The sequence below is a fragment of the Leopardus geoffroyi genome, chromosome C2, assembly GCF_018350155.1.
Source record: "Leopardus geoffroyi isolate Oge1 chromosome C2, O.geoffroyi_Oge1_pat1.0, whole genome shotgun sequence".
In the NCBI taxonomy this organism is placed as follows: domain Eukaryota; kingdom Metazoa; phylum Chordata; class Mammalia; order Carnivora; family Felidae; genus Leopardus; species Leopardus geoffroyi.
In genome coordinates this window covers 90,936,638-90,960,998 of record NC_059333.1, presented here as the reverse complement: position 1 = coordinate 90,960,998, position 24,361 = coordinate 90,936,638, and the positions used below count along the sequence as shown (strand labels likewise).

The 24,361-nt window shown below is 36.4% G+C and overlaps 1 protein-coding gene and 1 pseudogene across 7 annotated transcripts in view; one reads left to right on the top strand and one right to left on the bottom strand.

Moving 5' to 3' along the window:
• LOC123575967 overlaps positions 1-17,227 on the bottom strand; it is a 90,877-nt pseudogene extending 73,650 nt beyond the window's left edge.
• The window catches only part of NAALADL2 (N-acetylated alpha-linked acidic dipeptidase like 2), a 1,353,416-nt gene that overhangs the window by 1,262,356 nt on the left and 66,699 nt on the right, over positions 1-24,361 (top strand). For all 7 annotated transcript variants that reach the window (XM_045502933.1, XM_045502931.1, XM_045502932.1 and 4 more), the window contains one exon: positions 24,231-24,324. In XM_045502933.1, coding sequence (XP_045358889.1) covers positions 24,231-24,324 — 94 coding nt within the window. The remainder of the gene's footprint in view (positions 1-24,230; positions 24,325-24,361) is intronic.

Below are 24,361 nucleotides of genomic sequence, written 5' to 3'. Positions count from 1 at the left end.
TTCAATGAGATTATTGTTTCTCCTGTATTCTGTTGCAGACAAAACCAGGATGATTAGAGTTATGAGAAGTATTACAGAATAAAATGTTTCATTCGTATTTGCCATCAGGAAGACAAGGCTTTTAGTATTAAAAAAATAAGGGTTAGCGCTTATTTTTAAATCTATTTCAAATGCAATTTCAATATGCACTTATCTCTAGGAAGCTAAGATACAGTATTCAACATTACCCTAGTGTCTTTCATTATACAGAAATAAACATTCACAGAAGTTTACTTTTTTAAGGTTATATTATATGTATGTATTTTTTTCAGGAGAAGTGATTGTCGTATTGATGAAGCATACAGAATATTGCAATAAGGCATGATTTGAATACCTAGGGAAATGCTGCTTTTTGGGGGCTAAGAATACATGTAAAAATGCATTACACCTAGATCAGAAGTTATAGTTAAAAAATAAAAGCAATATTTATAGGTCATTTTCAAATCATTTATGTTATAAATACGTAAAAGCTAGTTAAAAGTTTTGACTTAAATTTTTCCTTTCTCCATGTTGATTGACAGTTCATTTGAGATCAGTAAGTTATATTTTTGCCATTAATATGCAAAGCAATAGTGAAATACACCTTTTGTCTCATGTAATCTACATAAAAACAATACATAAAACATGAAATTATAGTCCCTGTCTCTTTCTCGCTGTGATGAAGTCAAAGTTTAAAAGCAGGAAATCACAGGGAAGGTGGGAAATAAAATGTAAAGAGGTGGTAAACCAAGAACTTCTTTTTTGCCCTCCTACAGGTGACCCAAGAGTCAATATGGGTTTTGAACTATGTGAGAGCCTACTAACTTTAATAAAGGAAAAAGTACCATTGGTCTTTAGTCCCAGAAGGAAAGCGTCAGGTCAAAGATGCTAATTATTTTTCTAGTACAGTTTTATAGATACTGTAGATACCTGTATTAGTGTCTACTATACTTACTTTATAAAATCACTGACATTTCTTAATCATGTTATAAGATACAAATCTTTTAAGTTTGACACACATTTGCTGAAAAGTCATTATGTTAACTACAATGCTGATTTCTGAGAGAACAGCATAGAAAACAATGGTCTTTAATAAAGTTACATTATTAAAGTTACTGGGCTCTCACACAGTTCAAAACCTATATTGACTCATGGGTCACCTATATGAAAGCAGAAAAGGAGTCCTTTCTTTATCATCAATTTGTAATTGTAAAAGTAGAAAAATATATACTATAGCTATTATTATCATCTTTAACATTTTATTTTATTTTTTCCTTTTATGGAAACATTTTTATGCAACATTTATTTTTTAATTTAATTTAATTTAATTCAATTAATTTAAATTTTGTTTTATTTTTTAATTTAAACTTAAATTAAAAATAAAAATAAATAAATAAATAAATAAATGAATGAATGAATGAATAAATAAATAAATATTTTTAACATCTGGCAAAAAACATATTACATCTCCCCAAAATGCTAAAATAATATTATGTACCAAGATAAGCATTGTGTAAATTGTTTCATTTAACTTTTTAAAAAAAGACATATATATTCTAGTCATCCATGACCATGTTGGAACTTGAATAGAGGTCATGCAATTTGTTGAAAGTTATCTAACATGGGCGGAGCTGATGACTAACATAGCTGGTCTGCCTGGTACAACCATTTATCATATGTCCATGTACTTTTTCATATTCACAGGCCATTTTTAGTTAGTTGGGGGTATTGGGACTAGTTCTAACTGATGTGCTATGGAGTACAGCAGTTGTGAGCCACAGCACTTAAGCTCAGTGAATGGTCCTCCACTAGTTCACCTCAGCTGTCACAAGAAACAGTGTTTCCTATGGTAGATTCCAATGATCTCAAGTCCCAAATGATCATGGTGGGTAGACACCCCAGTGACCAATGTTACGTTAAACTAGTGAGATTTTTGGCGTTAATTTATTACTGCAGCATAACCTAGTCCATAACTCTAGCTCGTGAGGTAATTAATAAAGTCCCTGAATCTGTTATCTTAATCTAAATGCTCTAGTAGTTGCTGTTATTTAATAGGAAAGCAATTCAAACACAATGTGTGATTTTATTCCTCCTACAGTCTGAAATTAGGAGTCAAACATTGGTTTCATTTTCATATGCAAAGTCTGAATTGTTAGATTTCCTGTAAGGAAGTAATCATAAAGTTAAGATTCATAGATAAGTAATCACAATGTTATTGTCAATTGGTAAAATGCTTGGTAGTTAAAGGCTACAACAATTTCGAGTGAGACAGCCTTGCAAGTTTTGACTTGCCCACCCAACACTTATTTTTCATCAACAGTTTTAAACTCAATTCATTGTTTTTGTTTAGAAGAAAAGAATGAAATATTCATGGTAGTTTGTGATATGATTCATGCATTTTTATTATTTAGAAATAGCTAACTCCATTAATTCTGCAAAATGTCTTCTACTGTCCTGAAATGCAAACAGTATGATTGTGTGTATGTGGAATTGGCTGCTAATATATATTTAACATAGTTCCATGGCTTCTAATATAAGGATTTTTTTGAGGAAGAGTTTAACATTTTAGAAATGAAGTATTTATGATGTTATTTAATAATTAATAAAGGAATTTCTAAACAAGTTTGACATTCTGTTCAAATCAGGCTTTAAAAGAATCAGTGTTTTCTCTTTCCTAAATTATCTATTCACATTAAAAGTAAGTACAAATATTTAAGAAAGGTTATATTTTTCCCAATATTCTTTATACCATTGTCAATAGCTATAATGCTTTAAGCATAAATAAGTCATTTGTTTTGCATTATATAAGTTACTCTTGCATCAACCCTCATATAGTAAGTGAACCAAGGCCTGGAGAAGCAGTTTTGCAGGTACATAACAGACTCTGTCACTATGACAGAGTCGAGGTTAAAATCCATTTTCACTGCCTGCTACCCCAGTGTTCATTTTACTCTATTGTGTGGACTCTCTTTAGGTGATGTTTAAAATGCCTAATGCCATAGTAGTGTCATCAAAACCTCACGTTCGTTCCTTGAGCTACCTCTAACTGGTAAATATACGTAATGTAAGTGCCAAAATTATCACTATAATATACTTTGAGTTTTATTTTGCATAGACATCACAAATACTCTTACTAGATGCTTTTATGTAGTTTCCCAAAGCCTTTGCAATCTGGTAATAATCGATCAAGGAATGTTGAGGAGTTCAAACATTCAATAAATGAGCATATGACAGACACTCAAATATTTAAAAATATAGATGTGACTAGCTTTACAAATTATTTTTTCAAGAGATGTTAGGGGCACCTGGGTGACTTAGTTAGTTAAGCGTCCAACTTCAGCTCAGGTCACAATCTCACAGATAGTGAGTTCCAGCCCTGCATCAGTCTCTGTGCTGACAGTTCAGAGCCTGGAGCCTGCTTCAGATTCTGTGTCTCCCCCTCTCTCTGACACTTCCCCACTCATGCTCTGTCTGTCTCCGTCTCTGTCTCTCTCTCTCAAAAATAAATAAACATTAAAAAATATGTTCATTTAACACCTATTATGAAGAATGACCTGTGGTAGGTACTGAGTATTAAGTACACAGCTAGCTGACTTCAAAGAACTTATATTTAATAAATGGTGAGCTAAGATAGTGGAGTAGAAAAAATAATAGAGGGTGACAAGAAAACAAACAAGTAAATATAAACATATACTAATAAAAGCTCTATGAAAGTAATAATCATAGAGCTCTAAGGGAGAAAAATGCCAAGGAGGTAGAGAGGATCCTACTTCCCTGAAGTCCACACGGAAGGTTGACAAAGAAGCTTAGAATTCAGCTGTGATTAAAGGATGCAAAGGAGTCAGCTCTGAAAAGAATCGTAAGTAGAGCCCTGCCATTGGTGGGAAAAGTATATGGAAATTCTTAAAGGCAGGAAAGACCTTAGAATGTCCTGGGAAGTAAAAGTGAGAGGGAGAATGGCTCAAAGTGAGCCTGAAGCCTACGGTTTCTTAGGCCTCTAGGATGCTGGCTGTTTGGGAGTGCCATGGGAAGCCAGGTTTTAATAGAGAAAGAGGGGATGAAAAAGAGAACAAAGATGGCCTTCAAAAAAGAGAAAAAGGACTAAGATGGGCTTCAAAAAAGAGAAAAAGGAAGCAAAGAGAGAGTTCATTGTCTAGAAAACACAATAGGAAGTAATAGAACAAATGCAAATATATCTGTAGTTATAGTAAGTATAAATAGGCTAAATCAGTTGAAGGACAATTTGTCAGGCTGGATTTTTGAATTTTAAGAAGTGCAGTATGTCTCTAGGTGGATCCTGAGAAACTTAACAGAAGCCCATGGGGGAGGGGAAGGAAAAAAAATAAAAGGAGGTTAGAGTGGGAGAGAGCCAAAGCGTAAGAGACTCTTAAAAACTGAGAACAAACTGAGGGTTGATGGGGGGTGGGACGGAGGTGAGGGTGGGTGATGAACAAAAAAAAAAAAAAAAAAAAAAAAAAGAAGTGCAGCATGTACTAATTTCAAGTAATACAAAATCTTATGAGAACAAAAACCTGAAAGAAAAGAAATAAAAAAGAAGGTATATCAGACAACTACTAAACAAAGAAAACCAATGTAGGATCATCAACATTAGACAAAATAGACATTAAGGCAAAGCTCAAATTTAGAGGGTTATCTACCTAGGGGATAATACCATAAGGTTAAAAGGAATAATTAATCAGGAAGATATAGCAATTTTGGATATGGGCACCAACCAACACACATATACAAAATAAAAATTGGGGGAATAAAATAAAACTTTACGAATGAATCAATACATCCACAATCATAATATAGAATTTTAATACAGTTTTTCAGAATGTGATAGATCAAAAATGACCTGAAGACATGGAAAAACTGAGGATAAATTAGAATAGGACAAGAAGTAGGATGGGAGGTAGGGTAACTAGATAGGAGAACATACCTGGAAGATAGATGTGGGTCCCTGAAGAATACTGAGTTACTTCCAGAGGAATTGGGAGAGAATAGAACTGGGAGACTATTTAAATGCCTTGTAATGGATATGCCATGATAACACACAGGCCAAATTTCATGTCCACTACCATTTGTGTATTTTTAGTGTATATGGTGTGTTTACCAAATTTCCCATCTTATATTTTACTCTCTCTTTCTCTGTCTCTGTCTCTGTCTCTCTCTCTCTCTCTCTCTCTCTCTCTCTCTCTCTCACACACACACACACACACACACATACACACATGCACAATTTGTGTTCTATTTCTAGCATTTTACTGTGTAAAATCCAATACATTAAGAGTTGTAAGGTCTTAATCCCAGTTTTAGTTTTGCCTCAAAACAGCTGTGTGATATTAGGCAAATCATTTCAATTTTCAGCCCCTATTTCCTTATCTGCAAATTGAGGTGATAAGATCAGACAGCCAAGATTTCTTTCATCATTTGCTGCTCCATGAATTTATGTAAAATGTTTGACCTTTGGGAATTAGTTTTGTTACTTATAAATGTATATATAAATTATGTATTTCACAAGGGTATATTGCCCAGCAATTAATTTTTTCCATTAAGAAATGAGAAAAAATAAAACTCTCTTGTTTATTACATGAATGGCAAATACAGATCTGAGATAATAAAACCCATGCACTTTTTAATCTGCCTAAATATATGAGATAGTTCATTACAGCATGACCCAGTTTGTCTCCCCAGTCTTCTAAATAAGTTGAATGGGGGGTACTGGATACCCTGTCCCCTTTAAAAATGATATATTGTTAGTAACTTATCATATACGAAATGGAAAATAAAACAGGCACATTAAGTGTAGCCTTTTCTGATCCTGTTTTCCAATAAGTAATTGGTATTTTAAGTGAAGAGACCTATATTTTTATTACATAATACATTTTTCCATTGTTAAAAATTACCTGAATGTGTTGATAAACTTTTTGGTATTGCCATAATTGCTTTGTTCCCAGGCTGAATGTCTTCTTATGCATTCCCTTATTTATGTATGTACTTTGCCATAAAACAATTATGACATCTTATTCATACTTAAATTTTAAATACATACAAAAGGTTGATAACATTATGAAATATATACTTATAGAAATATATAAATCTTATTTTGGCAGTTCCCCACACAAACATCCATTATTAGAATCTTTTGTGCTGATTCTCAAAGTCTGATCCATCTACCACCTGAGAATCATCAGGGGTGCTTATTTTATTTATTTTTTAAAACATTTTTAATGCTTATTTATTTATTTTTTAAGAGAGGGAGAGAGAGAGAGAGAGAAAGTATGTTTGTGTGTGTGTGTGTGTGTGTGTGTGTGTGTGTGTGTGTGCATGAATGGGAGAGGGGCAGAGAGAGGGGGACAGAGGATCCAAAGTGGGATCCAAGCTGACAACAAAGAGTCTGATGTGGGGCCTGGACTCAAGAACCCAGAGATCATGTGGCACCTGGGTGGCTCAGTTGGTGGAGCATCCAACTTTGGCTCAGGTCATGATCTCACTGTTTTCGGGTTGGAGCCCCGCATGGGGTTCTCTGCTGTTAGCACAGAGCCTGCTTCAGATCCTCTGTCTCACTGGCTCTCTGCCCCTCCCCTCCTTGCTCTCTCTCACTCTCAAAAATAAAATAAACATTAAAAAATAAAAGAACCTGGAGATCATGACCTGAGCTGAAGTCAATCATTTAACTCACTAAGCCACCCAGGTACCCCAGGAGTGGTTACTTTACAATGGTGAATTTCTGAGTCTCTATGCGATTTGACTGAGGAAAGTGTGTGTGTGTGTGTGTGTGTGTGTGTGTGTGTGTGTGCCCGCCATGCTCACATGTGTGATGGGGTGGAGTCGTGTTTGAGAATTTTTATTTTAAAATGTTTCACCAGCACTTCTGATACAGATAGAACAGGGACCAGATATTGAGATATTCTGCTCTGCAATACAGAGTCCAAATTCCTTACAGTAACTTACTAGATGCTTCACAACCTTGCTCCAATCTACCTTGCTCCGATTATTGTCATCATTGCTTAATGTCTGTTGGCAGAATTTGATGGTAGGATTCAATGAAATCTGGCAGGTTTGTTAGTAGGATCAAATAATATCATGTATTTTGAGAGAGGGAGAGAAAGAGAGATGTATCATGAGCAGGGGAGGTGCAGAGAGAGAGGGAGAGAGAATCTGAAGCAGGCTCCTTTCTGTCAGCACAGAGCCTGGGCAGGGCTCCATCCCACGAACTGTGAGATAGTGACTTGAGCTGAAATCAACAGTCAGAAGCTTAACCAACTGAGCCACCCAGACACCCCCACAGTTCTAATGAAAGGTCTGGCACATAGTAGATTTTCAATGAATACTTGCTCCTTCCTATATTCTTCTTTGGAATGTGTGAAAACCATAAATTTACCATATCACCTATTTATTGGACTAGTTTTTCTTTTTCAAAGAGTGAGAAGACACTTTGTATACAGTGGATAGTAGAATATTCCTATTTTCTCTGAGAAACTAAAAATACTGGGATCACACAAATTGCAAAAAGCAAAGAAAGCAGGATTCCTGAAGCCTGTGCAAAGATATCTCTCTCCACTTTTCAGTCAGCAATTAGGGTCAGGCTCTGCTAAGCCTTGGCCTTTCTACAATCCTTCCACTTGTAGAAGAGACTTCTCAGTGCACAGAATCCATAGAAATGAGTTGCCTACAAAACATGGAGTTTGTCATAGCAAAATACGGCAATTGGTAAAATCCAGTTCAGGGTCCAAAAAAAAGTGTCACATTAAGCCAGCCCCCAACTTTTGTTATTAGATTGAGTCCCTCAACATTCTCAATACCCCTTAATAACCAACCACATGTTAAAAATTCAAGAGAATGTTGTGATGGGGTTTTAGAAAGTAAGGTTTTGGGGCGCCTTGGTGGCTCAGTCAGTCAAGCGTCCCACTTCAGCTCCGGTCATGATCTCCTGGTTTGTGAGTTTGAGCCCCACGCGTCGGTTTCTGTGCTGACAGCTCAGAGCCTGGAGCCTGAGAGATTCTGTGTCTCCCTCTCTCTCTGCCCCTCTCCTGCTTGTGCTCTCTCTCTTTCAAAAATAAATAAATCTAAAAAAATTTTTTTTAGAAAGTAAGTTTTACAAATAAGGAAACCAAGGGCCACAGAAGTGGAACTATATCTAAATATACATTCTAAACTGTAAGCTGTTGTGTTTTCAGCAACATGCATTCAGACATAATTTTTGATAATGGTGATATGGACACACAAATTACCAATTACCAAATGAAATGCAGGAATGAAAACCTTACCTTTACTCTTCCAGATCAGACATTCTTTGGCCCATTACATAGAATAGCATGTCTTTTTCTAAGTTAATTTATAATAATTACATAGTGTTCTTCTAAATTTTTTTTTGTTAAGACCTCTCAATTTAAGTGGAATATTTTCTCATTTAATAAGGAACTTGTTGACAAGGAAAGAGATCTCTCACAATATAGTTTACTTCTCTAACTTCATCTTTCTTTTCTCCTTTAAAAAAATCCTTCTTCCACGCAAAACTGATTTACCCAGTGGTTGGAATCTGAACTTAAACCTGCCTGCTCAGGGTACCTGGGTGGGTCAATCGTTTAAGTGTCCAACTTTGGCTCAGGTCATGATCTCATGGTTAGTGAGTTCAAGCCCCACATCCAGCTTACTGCTGTCAGTGCAGAGCCTGCTTCGGATCCTCTGTCCCCTCTCTCTCTCTGCCCCTCCCTGGCTCATGCTCTCTCTCTCAAAAGTAAATAAACATTAAAAAAAATGCCTGCCCAACTTGCTGAAAGGACTGCCCTCAACTCTTACCACCTCCTTAGACTATCCTTTTTTATAGTCCAACAGAAGTAAAATCTATAAGAAGTATTCTGGGACTATTGCTGTCCATAGTGACCCCTGTTTTCTTACTAATTTGACCCTTTGGATGCACCATTTCATACGTTCTTTGTTTTCCTTTGCTAATATCTTGGATTCCAACCTATAAGCCCCTTAATTGTAAGAACTGCTTCACATTCTTAGCATTTATCCCAGGAATCTTGAATTGTAGGTGCTTTACAAGTACTTCTTCAAAATAAATATCTCTAAGATAAAGTGTTCTAAAATTGATTATAACATTAAGGATCATGTTGTACTGATTAACTGGTGAATGATAATGTTTAAAAAAATTTCTGAATTCTTTGATCTGTGTTATTCTGTGGGACATCCTGGGATGTTTGAGAAGGAAGAAGCTGTAACAGTCCTCTGCATCAGCAACATGCAAAGAAGAAAAGAGAACTCATGAAAAATCTAGAGCTGGATAGTGTGTTTGTTTGTGTGCTTCCTTATTTGCATATATATTTTTGCATTCAAGTGAGCAGTAGCATCTAGTTTAGAGAAGGTTGGTTGATATAAGAAACTTGTCATGAATATAATCACACATCAAAGAATCTAAAGCCATTGTGTTTCTTTTACTATTTTTAAATTTTCAACTCTCTGTAGGATGCAGTCTAAAAAAACATTTAGTGCATTTACAGCCAGAAAAGAACTGCATTAACAGTATAATTGCCTACAATAAGGGTCACATATAGTTTGGCCATTATGAAAGTATATCTAGAGAGAAGTAGCAAGTTCAAAAGAACAATCTGTTTATTTATTTTCATTCTCATATCTCTACCCACCACCATTGCCTTTACTGCATCCATAATATAGAAACATGATGTCATCACTTTTCTATATCAGTATTTTTGTAAAAAATGGAACAATATTCTGAAAATATTTTTAGAGAAACAAAATTTTATCAGATGTTCAAACTTATGGTAGAAGAGAACTTTATTTTTTGTTGGTTTTTCAACGGGGACATAAGGAAGGAAATAATTACATTAACAATTTATATCAAAATGTTAATATTTATCTACATAATTGACTAAATATTTGACTTTATATGTCAGATAACTAAAAAATTGACTTCATATGTGCTTGAATCCATTATAACCAAAATATACTTTGTTTTATGACTGGGTGTTAAGAATAAATGTTATCTTTATGCTTTAATAAAGCACTGTTCTATCAAATTCTTAAAGAGCAAACTAAAACCACATTATTTTGCATGTACAGAAATCCAGCCTCGTGGTCTGAAAATGCAGTCTCTAAAAACACTATAAATAGGAAATCACTGGCCTCTTCTGTTTCATTGCATTATGTATATTTGATGTGTTTTCTCTAGCATCATTACAAACTCTGCTTAATCAATTCTCTAATCTTTCTCTGTATGATTAATTACTCTGGATAATTTACCAAGTACATGATTGAATAAATGCACAATTACCCTTTTAAAAATAAACAACCTCTACCTTCTTTGTGCCACATCAAAGCTATAGTGGTTTCTGCAACAACAGAGAACTTGATTTCTGTTCTGGTTGTGATATGAGGGCATTTAGGGGGAACTATGTCTACTCAAAGATACACCTTTTCCTTTAGGAGATACTGTCATGAAACACATGTAAGATAAATAATAACACACATTTTTCACATTTTAATTTTATTGTTGTCTAAAGATGGGTAAGTCCAACTAAGCAACCTTAGGTACACTCATGTAAAATGATGTGCTTTGTACCAAATCTGTTTCTGATTTTTTTCTTGTATGATAGACAGCCTAACACAGTGATTTCCCCACAGAAGTTTTTCCAAGGAAGCCTTTCCTAATCCTCTCAGATGCAGTAGGACTCCTTTCACATCGCATATATCCTTCGCATATATCCTTTCACATCACCCTCATTTAACCATTTAATAATTATAGTCAATATCTGTTTCCTCTCATATAAGCAGCCTGGAAATTCCCAGTACCTAACACAGTCTCTGACACATAGCCAGTGCCCTCTAAATATGTATTTGATATTAGAAATTCCCTTAAGCAATATGGATATTGATGGATGAGTGATCACTGATAACCATTTGGCAAGCATTCATATTAGTTTTTAAGTATTTTCCCTGAACCTTGTTCAAAGAACTTAAACTTGGAGTAATAATAGTCTATGGCCTCCTAAGATAGATATCTATCCTAAGATAGATAAATATCAATCATTATGCAGACCAGCTGACCCTCCCACTTGATTACCTCCACTTTTCCAGGTGTATTTTAGATTTAATCAATGATGTTTATTGTAAGAAAAATGATAAAACTACTTGATTTACTCGGCATTTCGGAGAATTTCTTTGCTTCATGAATCTCTACATTCATTTTTCTAGTTTCTGTATAAAAATTATAATTCCTGATAGGACCACTTGCCATCTTGATAGTAAATGTGCCTGATAGGTGTAATAAGCCCTTAATTATTCTTTAGAATCATACATGCAGATTTGGTAAATGTTGTCTCTGTGGCCATTCCTGATTTGTTAAAATTAGGAGAGGGACTGGAAAGGAAAGAAAAAGATGCAATTTAGTATAAGAGTCCAGATTCTGCAGCCAGAATGCCTGGCCTTAAGTCTCAGAATGGCATGTACTACCTAAGTGGCTCTGGGAGAGTTACTTCACCGAGCAGTACTTCTGTTTTCTCATCTGCAAAATAAAATAAGACTATTGTAAGAACTGAATGGATTAACTCATGGGAAAAATTTAGAAAAATGCCTGGCATATGGCAAAAGCTCATAAATGTTTAGTTGCTATTGCAGTTATTATTATTGTTGACATTGGGCTGAAGTTAGTGAACTATAATAAAGATGCTTAATTTTTAATTTGTCAATGAGCATATATGTAGTTCAATGCAAATAACTAATAAACATGATAGAAAAGTTGGTATCTTAAAGTGTCTTTCTCCAATGTGCTAAGAAATACTAACTGGGTTTTTTCCTCTAACAACAATATGCTAGCAGAAGATACAACTGTAGTACAAAGTCAAAATTATGACTACATGTACTAAAAAAGAATTACCAAAGCTCCCAGCAAACAGACTTGATCATTTCCAAATTAATCTGTAAATATATTTTTACTGCTATAATTTAATAACATATGAGTGATGACATTCACTAAAAAAGGAAAGATATTTTACCATTGGGGGGGGGGGAAATAACTTTTATCAGATACTTCTGTGGTCTAGGCAAAGAAAGGAAGCGTTCTATTTTAGCAACACATTTCCATCTCCTCCTGAAGATTGCCAGGGAGACCTGCCAGTGTACAAGAGTCCAGAAGAGCTAAAGATTTAATACCTCCATGAAGCAACCTTAGAAAATTCTGAGGAACCCATTTTATTCTGGCCTTCGGGTTTTCCCCAGTGGGATTACATTCCAATCACACATGGTGACTGCTGACTTAATAAAATGCCTTCTATTGGCTGTCTTCTCTGTCTTGCCTCTCATTCTGCTATCTCACATGTCAGTGAACCACTTGTACTCAGGTTTTGTCTCACAGTCTATTTCTGAGGGAATCCCAAATATGGCTCATGGCAAATTCTGGGTAGTGCGGTCAGAGTTTAGGTTGAGAACCTAGAGAGGAGATAAGGCTTACAGCAGGAGCAAAGGCTGGAAAGGAGGATTAGAATTAGGGAGTTTGTGGGGCACCCAGGTGGCTCACTTGCTTAAGCATCTGACTTCGGCTCAGGTCATGATCCCCCAGCCCGTGGGTTTGAGCCCCACATCGGGCTCTGTGCTGATAGCTCAGAGCCTTGGAGCCTGCTTCAGATTCTGTATCTCCCTCTCTGTCTGCCCCTCCCCTGCTCACACTCTGTCTCAATCTCTCTCAAAAATAAGTAAACATTAAAAAAATTAGAATTAGGGAGTTTGTATTCCTAGCCAATCACTTCCTTGCTAGCAGAGGTTGTCTTCCTAGTTCTTTAATGTCGTGGCATTTGCAGGTGGTTAGTGTGTGTCAAAAAAAAAAAATGCCCATCTATTTAATAATCAAATTCAATTACTGTGGAGACATACTCTGTTTATGCCACCTTCTCTTTATGCCATAGTCCATCAATTTGCCCTCATTGTCCCCAGGGATGCAAAGAGTTTTTGCGTGATCTTCAGGTGCGGACATTCTGTAGTGAAAGCACAGGCCAGTCCTCAAACTAGATGTCCCAGAATTCATGCTCAGCCCTTAGTAGTTGTAGGGGGCAAGGTGATGACTGAAACAGCAGTTTGTCAGGGTACTGGAGAGAAAAGGATTCTCTCTCCTCCAGCAGTATGTATCTATGGGCATCCCACTGCATGATGCTGGGTTCCCAAGTTTTACCACTGTTTGCTTATCATAGGTCTTTAAGTTCACACATACTTTCTCTGTCCAAGGCCCATGATCCAGACAGGATCTGTCACAGGGAGTTCCTAATAATAGCCTCAAGTTTTAGGAACCAAATATACCATATATTTTCCCTGGTTAAAATCCTTCTCCTCCTTAAAATGAATTTCCCTCCCAGTAGCTTTTGGAATTCTTCAATGATTTTTTAAATCCTTTGCTACCAGGTAACTTCATTTGAGACGACCTCACTTCATCAAACTATTTTAATGTCTTTGAAATCTTAAGAAGGAAAGGGTGGAATTTTGAAATGTTTCTTTTTTGGAAGCTTAGGAATGCCACAGCAACTTTCCTATCCCTCTCTCCTACTACTATTGAACTTCATGAGTATGTGTACAGAACAGTAAACACAGGTCTTTGGCCTGACCTCCTAAACATCTTTTAAAAAATTTTTTTGTAATGTTTATTTTTTGAGAGACAGAGAGACACAGAGTGTGAGCAGGGGAGGGGCAAAGAGAGAGAGAGGGAGACACAGAATTCAAAGCAGGCTCCAGGCTCTGAGCTGTCAGCACAGAGCCCGATGTGGGGCTTGAACTCACCAACTGTGATCATGACGTGAGCCAGAGTCAGATGCTTAACCAGCTGAGCCACCCAGGGGCCCCCAGACCTCCTAAACATCTAATCAAAACCTCTCCACAGAAAGCAGCCCTAAAACCAATCTTCAACAACTGGAGCTCCCTTCAAAGGTGACTGAGTGTGGACTATCACATGTCAACTCTTAACAGGACTGTCTGTGTTAGCACCAAGGGAACAGTTGTGGCATGGAAGTTTTGTGCACTGGTTTCTGTGTTGTGAGTTTGGTCTGAAGTGATATACTTTGATAGTTGGGGCAATATATAGAAGTCCTTGATTTTCTAAGACAGTTTTATTTTCAAGTAATTGTTTTCTATAAATAGACTTGGCAGATCATAGGTTTTTGAGTCGAGGGTTGAATACCATCAACTTTCCTAGCTAAGGAAAACAGCAGGTCTGTTTGGGGGGTGCATAAGAATATATTTTGAATAAAGAGATGCATAGCTGTCTCTATCATGGGGAGACTTGGGATAGAGGCAGACATTTAGATAAATTAGGGAGTTTGTGGAGTATTTCAGATGACAGGTAATAAGAATCTTGAAACTGAATTTTAGCATGTGAGGGGTATCCATAGATTGTGCCAATATCATGTAGCACCATTTAATTTCTCCTTTTGCTGGCAAAATGGTCTGGGTATGTCAGGAGTACATCCTTGCTTTCTTTCTTCTGCTGACATCAGTTTTGGAAAGTAATCCTGAGGACTGAAAGGCTGTTTCTTGCTCTGCTCACCTCCAGGGAGATTTCTGAATCTCCTTGTCCATAGCTGGCTGTCCGAGGTTTGTTATTCACAGAGTGTCTGTTGCTAAGTTGGGGGTTTTCTACTATAAAGTGGCATAAATCAGAGTCAGGTCACTTCAGGATGAACATAATAGCACCATACACCACAAAATCATGTTATGAAGACTTTCACCAGACCATAATTTATTAGACAATGCTTCTGGTTTGAGCATTAAGGGAATGGAGAAGGACTCCCTACAGATCACTGAATCATGGCCATATACCTTAGTTGAGGTTTAGGGTTTTCTGACTCCTTGCCCTATACCCCGCATGCAAACTTACTTCCACTAACCAAGAACTCTACTGCAGTTACACTGGTCTCTTCAAGTTTTTCTAAAAATATGTGTTTCTTTCTGTCTCAAGGTTTTTGCTCATTTTATTACTTTCTTCTGGAATATCTAGCCCCTTTTACACTCGAGTGTCTTGAGCCCAAAATATGTACACGTGGCAGAATCCCATGGTATGGTTTAAAGTGGAATAGAAAATGGTGCTTTCTAGGAAACAAAATATTCATGTTTACTAAATTTTCTACTGTTAACTTCTTTTCCAATTTTGTGAAAGTGATATAACTTGTCTCTATCAGGAAAGTAAGCCTTATATTTCTCTTTTCTCCCAGTAGCACAGCGATGATCACGCAATAAAAAACTCAATATATACTAGTGAGATGGTTCATGATTCATCTACTATTTGTCATATTATGTCACACCATGCCATAGCAACTCAGTCTCTCTCAATTTCTTTCTCACACTAACCTATAAAATAGGTGTTATAATTATCTCACAGCACTACCTTCTAGAGTGGGTCTATATTGCACCCTAAGCCTGACCAAGGACATAAAAACAATCCCACAATGATAGTTGAACTTACAGCTTAAGTGTAAGGCATAAACCATGGTTGTTGTAATTTGGAATTATAAACATGGAACAAATAACATATTTACTGAACATCTCTACCTGTAACTAAAAAAAATACATTATGGAACTATGGTGTTGGTATTGCTTTAATAAATCTATTTTTTCCAATGTTAATAAATTAAATAAATTCATTCAAAGCAATCATTACAAATACAGTCATCATTTTGTCAGTGAGACAAAATAATTGAGGGGGGGGGAATATTCCTACCGTAGATAGGAATATTTTCAGTTTTGAAAATAAAATATTTTCAGTTTTGTAAATAAATATCTTTTTTTCCCTTTAGACAGGTGAATAAGGGAAAGATTTTTGCTAAAATCAGAGAGTATAAAAATACCTCTCTGCAAGGCAATAAAGCAACATATTATTACAAAGTTTAACCCAAAATTACATGTGTGTGTGTTTATATGTTTATTTTCCTGTAAAATTTCTAAAAACAGTCTTCTAAACCTTTAAATACATAAAATTATTTTAGGTTGAAGAGAGAAACTTTTATATGGCAAAATATGATTTGCCTTTATTACCCTTAAAATCTAGAAGAAGGCTGTATTAGTAATTATTATCTTTCAACAATTTAATTTTGCCTGATACCAATGAAACCAATAACTCTAGGAATAGCAATATTACCTACTGAGAGAAGAAGGTCTTTGCAATGTGGGTTCATTAATTAATTTTTCTATATAATAATCCTTTATTTTTTTTTTGAAGACTTTTACTACTATAAAACAACTTTGTTGTTGTTGTTCCAATGCATTCTTTCTTTATCCTTTGCTCAGGGGTAGGGTGGTCTGGGAAGAGTTGAGAAAGAAGGACATAAGGGTCTTAAGAAGATTGTGTGATTGTAAAGTTATTAAATAGCATTTCAGATAGCTCAGGGGTGTGTTGTCACCAAGATGGCAGACCAGGAGATCCAGGCACCCATCTTCCCACAAAGAAAAATTAGACAGCTGTCCAAGAATGAAAATAGCTCTGGGAGATCTCAGGAGCCCACCTAAGGAGTTTCAACAAAATAGCAGAGCAAAATAACCTGTGAATAACCACACAAAAAGAGTAGGAAGAACGACTTCATTTTGCCTGCAACATCCTGTCGCCTAGGTCAGCACTGCTCAGTGCCAAGAGAGAACTGCCTAGCCAGAAAGAGTTCTCATTGCAAGCAAAATAGAGCAGAATGAATGACCAGATGCCCTAACCTTTTATAGCTACACAAAGGACCTGACCCTACCCCTATCCCTGGCCTGCACCTCTGTGTACCAGCAACTAGTCCCTCTGTAGTTATGCATGTGCACACAGCTGGTTCCAATTTGTATGAGCAGCCGTTACTGTGTGTGCACCTATGCCTAGCCTCTGCAGCCACATGAGTACACACTGACAGCCCAACCCTCCATAGTTGCTTCTGTATCTGAAGCCAGTCCTGACCCCTGTCACAGGTCTCTACTGCTGCAGGCACTTGCATATAGCCCTTGTAGTACACACCTGCGTGCTGCTGACACTGACTCCTGTTACCAGAGCCTCCAAAGTGCATTGGCCTGCAACTAGCCCCTGCAGCCACCTGGGTATGCACTGATTGCCCAGGTCCTGCAGCTGCTCATGTACCCAAAGTTGGCCCCAGGCCCTGCTGCTGGCCAGCACCCTTGCCAATGTGTGTGTGTGCCTGCAGCTGGCCCCTGCCACTATGCAGGCACCTGCAGCCAGCTCCATAGCCACATATGTGCACACCACCGGCTCTGGCTACCACCACCATATGCCCTGTTCCCTTGCCTTTGAGAAACCCAATAGCCCTTGCAGCCATTCAGGGCCCCATACAGCTCTTGCTGTCAAGGATCATGCAATTGTCAATGTCATGCACTTCAGCCACCTGAGCCAATGAGATAATTTGCCACCCCAAATCTCAACATATTTGTGAATTTTAGTTTTCATCTTGACATTGATTTCTAGTTTCATACAATTGTGATCAGAAAAGATGCTGGATATGACTTTGATCTTCTTAAATTAAGACTTTTTTGGTGGCTAATGTTTCATATGCACTTGAGAAGAATATATATTCTGCTACTATTGGATGGAATGTTCTGTAAATATCTGTGAGGTCCATCTGGTCAAATGTCTAGTTTAAGTCCAATGTTTCATTAGGGATTTTATGTCTGGCTGAGCTATCCATTGTTGAAAGGGATATTAAAACCTCCTACTGTTACTGTATTGCTGCTATCTATTTTCTCTCTTCAGGTCTGTTGATATTTGCTTTATTTTATTTTATTTTATTTTATTTTATTTTATTTTATTTTATTATTTGAGAGAGAGAGAAAGCATGTAAGCAGGGGAGAGAGGGAGAGAGAGAGAGAGAGAATAAGAGAGAGAATCCCAAGCAGGTTCCATGCTCAGTGCAGAGCCCAATGTAGGACTCAATCCCATGACTCTGGGATCATGATCTGAGCCAAAATCAAGAGTGAGATGATTAACCAAGTGAGCCACCCAGGTGCCCCTGCTTTATATATTTAGATGTTCCAGTGTTGAATACACAAATATTTACAAATTTTATATCCTCTTGTTGGATTGACTCCTTTATCATTATATAATGACTTTCTTTGTCTCCTGTTACCATCTCTATTTTTATATAAGTTAAGCTGCCTCTGCTTTCTTTGGGTTTCCATTTACATGAAACTTATTATTTTCTCTTCATTAATTTACAGGCTGGGTGTGTTCCTAAAGCTGAAGTGAATGTCTTGTGAGCAACAGAGAGCTGGGTCTTGTGTTTTTATCCATTAAGCCACTCTATGTCTTTTCATTGGAGAATTTAGTCCATTTACATTTACGTTTTTAAATGTTTAGTTATTTATCTTGAGAGAGAGAGAGAGAGAGAGAGAGAGAGAGAGAGGCAAAGAGAAAGGAGAGAAAGTAGACTAAGCAAGCTCCACACTGTCAGGGAAGAGCCAGTTTCAGGAACCAGGAGACCATGACATGAGCTAAAACCAAGAGTCAGATGCTTAAATGACTGAGCCACCCAGGTGTCCCTAGTCAATTTACATTTAAAGTACTTATTGATAGGCATAGACTTATTATTGTCATTTTGTTAATTATTTTCTGGTTGTTTTATAGTTATTTTGTTTCTTTTTCTTTTGCTTTCTTCCTTTATGATTTAATGATTTTCTCTAGTGGTATGCTTCAGTTGCTATCTTTAATTTTGTGTATCTCTTATAGGTTTTTCCTTTGTTGTTACCATGAAATGTATGTAAAGCATCTTATATTTATAGTAATCTATTTTAACCTGAATACAACTTAAATTCAAATGCATACTAAAGCTTGATACTTTTAACTTCCACACCCCTTACATATTATGTTTTTGATGCCCAATTTCATCTTTACCTTGTATATACATTAAAAACTTAATGTAGTTATTTGTAATATTTTTGTCTTTTGGTTCATACTTGATTTATGTGATTTACCCACCACCATTAAAAATTAGAGTATTCTGGATTTAACTACATATTTATCTTTATTGGTGAAATGTAGCCTTTCATGTTTTACTGTTACTAATTATCATCCTTTTGTTTCAGATTAAAGAGTTCCTTTCAACATTTCTTGTAAAACCGGTCTAGTGGGGGTGAATTTCTTCAGCTTTTCCTTGTGTGAAAAACTCTTTATCTCTCCAATTCTGAAGTACTAATTTGCTGGGCAGAGTATTCTTGGTTGGCTTTTTTGTTTTTGTTGTTTTGTTTTGTTTAGTTTTGTTTTGTTTTGTTTTTAGCACTTTGGATATATTATCCCAGTCTTTCAGGGCCTGCCAAGTTTCTACAGAAAAATGTACTGATGGTCTTATGGAGGTTCTCTTATATGGAACAAGTTGTTTTTCATTTGTTTCTTTTAAGATTCTCTTCTTGTTTGTAACTTTTGAAAATTTAATTATAATGTGTTTTGGTGTGGTTCTCTTTGGATTTGTCTTATTTGGATCTTATAGGCTAGGGAAGTTTTCAGCCATTTTTTCTTTAAATAAGCTTTCTACTACTTATGATTTCACTCATATCTGGAATCTAAAAAATAAAACAAATGAATAAACAAACAAAAGCAGAATCGTACCTATAAATACAGAGAACAAACTGGTTGCCAGAGGGAAGGGGATTGGGATAATGGACAAAATGGGTGAAGGGGAGTGGGAGATACAGGATTCTAGTTACAGAATTAATAAGTCACAGGAATAAAAGGCACAGTGTAGGGAATATAGTCAGTGATGTTGCAATAGTGTTGTATGGTGAGAGATGGTAGCTACACTTGTGAGCATAGGGTAAGGTTATAGAGTTGTTGAATCACTATGCTGTACACCTAAAACTAATGTAACATTGTGTGTCAACTATACTCAAATTTAAAAAAATATATAAAACTTTCTGCCCCCTTTCTCTTTCTTTTCTCCTCCTGGGACCTCTATAATGTGAGTATTGATCTGTTTGATGATATCTCTTAAGCTTCCTACACTCTTTTTTATTCTTTTTTTTTCCTATTTATACTCCTGATGGTAGGAATTTGTATCTTTGAGTTTGCTAATCCTTTTTTCTGCTTATTCTACTCTGCTGTTGAACCCCTCTATTGAATTTTTCAGGTCAGTTATTGTATTCTTCAATTCTATGATTTCTGTTCTATACTTTTTCAATATTTCATTTATCTTTATTGAAATTCTCACTTTTTGTGCATTGTTCTCCTTATCTTGGTGAGCAAATTTATGACCATTATTTTGAGCTTTTTATCAGGTAGATCACGTATCTCCATTTCATTAAAGTCTATTCCTGGAGTTTTATCTTTTCTTTTATTTGGAGAATATTTCCCTGTTTCTTCACTTTTCTTCACTCCCTGTGTTTCTTCCTGTGCACTAGATAAAACAACTGCCATTCTCATTTTTGATGGAATGGTCTCACATAGGAGGCAAACTGTATTGTTCAGCCTGGCCTTAGCTCTTGCTTGTTGCTTAAACCTTTGTGATTTGGCTTACAGTAGTTGAGTGAGCATGTGCCAAGACCTGTGAGTGTCCCAAAAGGGAGAATCTCAGTCAGCGACTAGATGCAGGCTAATTGGAAGCAAGACCATCAGGCAGCAACCTTTTAAAGTATGCAAATAAACCTCTTTCAAGGAAAGACTAGGAGACAGGCATTTCCATAGTCTTCCTAGTGTTGAACCCTAAAGGGATAGCCAGTTAAGAAGTCCTTCTTTGTTGGCTACAGTCCTGTGAAACTTGTGAATGCAAGCTCCACTTGCCTCCATAGCCAGGCCATCAAGGAGTATTTCCCCTGGGTGGCAGCAGCAAAAGCTGGGGTGCCATATATGTATATAAACTCCTTCCAGGAGGATATTGCTGTTGTCAATCTACAGGAAGAATGCTAAGATCAAGTCTATTGGCTTCCCTTTCTTTGGGGAAGATCTGTCTGTCCCTAGATGCATGTTGTATTAGAGGCCTACCCCTCAGGCAGCAGTTTTAAAGTATGCAGATAGTCCTCTTTCAAGGAAAGACTGGGAGATTGGCATTTCTCTCTGCACTTTTTTGCACTGAGCCCTAAGGAGATAGCTGATTAAGAAGTGTTGCTTTGTTTGCTACAGTCCTATGGGAATTCAAACTTGAAAAGTCAAGCCCCACTGGCCATCAGAGCCAGGCAATCAAGGGTGCCTCTTCTGGGAGGCAGCCACAAAAACTGGCCACCAGACATGTGCTCAAGCTCCTTTCAGGGAGACGCTGGTGACCTGGAGCAGGGCAGAGAGAGAATGCAAAAATGGCACCTGCCAGCCTACTCAATCTCCAGAGAATTGCAGTTGGCCCTTAGATGTGTGTTAAATTAGAAGCCTGACTCTTGGGCTGTTGCTTTTAAGATAAGTTAATAGACCTCTTTCAGTGGATGACTGGGATATAGCCATTTTGGGCTTGCTACCTCTTCAGTGAGCCCTGGGGACTCACAACAAGTCCTCTCAAGCACCTTAAAAGCTGTTTCTTTGTTTGCTATAGGTTTGTAGGTTTTGTGGATCCTAGTCTCATTGGCTTTTAGGGCTAGGTGTTTTGGGTGCCTGTGCCTCAGGTGGAGGTCTTAAAAGTTAGAGCACTTCATGTTGGATCCAAACCCTTTTCTCCTCAGGGAGAAATTGGGAGTTATGAGGTTTTTCCCAATTGTATGTTAGTGTGATGTGGTAGTGTTTATGGTCAGAGTGTGTCTCAGCCTTTCTTATACATTTCAAAGTGGGGTTTTTTTTCTCATTCACCTGATATGTAGGAATCACTCAATTAGATGTTTTTGTTATTGTTTTTGTTTCCAGAGGGAATTGTTTTAGCATGTAGCTATAGATTCAGTGTGTACATGGGAGGAGGTAAATTCAGGATCCTCCTATATCACCATCATGGACTAGAACACAGTAAGGCTTATATACATTTACCTTTTTAACAAAAGGTTAATTTACCCACTACTTGCCTCTAGGTTTGTCAAGATAATCGAATGAGATATTTGGATGTAAAGCACTTTGGAAAGAATGGGGCCTTATTTAAATATAAGGGAATGTTGCCTTGGCTTGCTTGAAAAAGAGTGGATGAGAAGAGTGTGAGTCTGACTCATCTCTTCTTCATGGCAAGACCTACGCAAATCTCCCTCTTGCTTATGAAGCTGCAAATAAACCCAACTTAGTCCAAACATTCTATCATGGACCAGGTGCCTTAGAAAGTCCCAGTATTTGTTGTCAGGTTCTTTGTGAGACAAATAGCAAAGTGGCTGACTTATATTCCAGTTGTTTGAGTTGCCAAATGACTCTTAAAATAGAACAAAACAACTTTCTCCAGCAGCAAAAAGTGAAGTTGCCTTTCTCCTCCCTCCACCTTCTTTCATTTTAATCTTTTATGATGTGTGGTTTCCAGATTCCAAAACTGTAAACAAAACATGTCTGTTCTGTAGTTTCTATTATCCAGTGCAAATTGAAAAAAGGAACTATAATGCTTCTTAATCTTTTTTAAAAATTCCTTTTTACAAATAATTTATTTCCAAATATCAGCATTTCTTACATGATTTGGATGTAGTGAGGTGGAATGGAGACAGAATTCATATCCACCTACTGCAGATAAAGCTTTTCCCCTGAAAAACAGCATAATCAGAGTAGGCAGTTTCCCAGGATTTTTGTGATCACCATGCTGGGGATAAAACTCTGCAAATAAACCTTAGGCATTGGGAATAAGTGGTTGCTACATTTGGGAGAAAAATATCTCAAAGAAATAAGAGGACATCAAAAGTGTTTCTTCTCCCTCTTTATTTCTAAGAGATGTATTTCTCCAAGTATTTAGAAGAAGATAAAATTGAATTGTATTTTTATCATGATATGAATTGTGCAAACAACTGGGAATTATAACTTTAAAATATTAAATGGAATTTGACCCTTGTTGGATATGTAGATTTGAATATCTAACATCATATCTTCCTTGTAAGTTGTCTCTTTTACGTGTTCTATAATGTCTCAAGTTAGTGTGCTATTTTCCCCCGTGTAATTTCACAAGACAATATTTTCATTTACTAACAACATTTCATAGCACGTTAATAACCTCAACACAGCCACATTTCCCTGTGTGAAAGATTCAGGGTTATTAGAGATGTAGGGACATTTGTTAAGCCTAGGTAAATATTCAATATCAGTTTAGAGAGAGGGAGAGTAACAATGGCATTTGCAGCCAGCCCTAAGTTCCTTTGAGATGTATAAGAATGCATTTGACTTGTTCAGTCTATGAAGCAGATGCTAGTTCAGCTGTAGTACATGTGTTGGTGTCCAAACATAGTTTTGGAATATGATGCGGGTGCGGGGAGAGGGGCGATGTGCATGTATGAAAATTCCAGGTATGAGTTTTGGGGATGCCATTAAAATTATTTTAACTCAACTTAAACATTGACCTCAGAGATATATACATGATACTGGTTTTGATACATTTTGGAAAAGTAATTAGAAATCAAATAAAGCATTAAGGAAAACAGTAACTAAGATTTTGATGGAATTTTTTACACTAACTTATATATTTTTCTAGTTCCAAATGAAAACAGCACTGCATTTTATTCTTAAGTTTGTATTTAAATTTCAGTTAGTTAACCAACACTGTAATATTAGTTTCAGGTGTACAATTTAGTGAGTCGATACTTACATGCAACATCTGGTGCTCATCAGAACAAGTGCATTCTTTAATCCCCATCATCTATTTCACCCATTCCCCGCCCACCCCCAACGATCTCCCCTCTGGTAACCATCAGTTTGTTCAGGCTAAATTATATTTTAAATGAAATAAATGGATCATTAATTTTATTTGGAGTTTTACTTAGTCTCATAACCAAATATTGATTTTCAGCTTTATTTCTCTTTATTGTTTGTTTTATTGTGTGACTTTCTGAACTGCTTTATAAGGAATTTTTTTAAGTTTAAATATTACAAGTCTTCAATTAAGGCAATATTTCTTAATATTTTAGCTTAAAAAGGAGGAAAATTTTATATTCCTTCATACTATTTTGAGACATGAAAAATACCATGAGGGTTTTTTTTTTCTTTTTTTATAGAAAAGAAAAGAAAAAAGAGTTTAAAAGGAAAAGATATCTTATAAAAGTATATTTTACCCTATGTGTTTTACTACCGTGGTTATATAAGAATGCATGAAGTAATGAAAAACAAACAAATCAAAAACCCTTCAAACTGAATGCTACCATCTTTTTTTTTCTTTCAGCTCTCGGGAGAAGTGATTTTGCAAATTGCCAATGAACCAGTTCTGCCCTTTAATGCTCTTGATATAGCTATAGAAGTTCAAAACAGTCTTAAAGGTAATTTTTCTTTGAATTACAGTAATTTTAGCAAGTG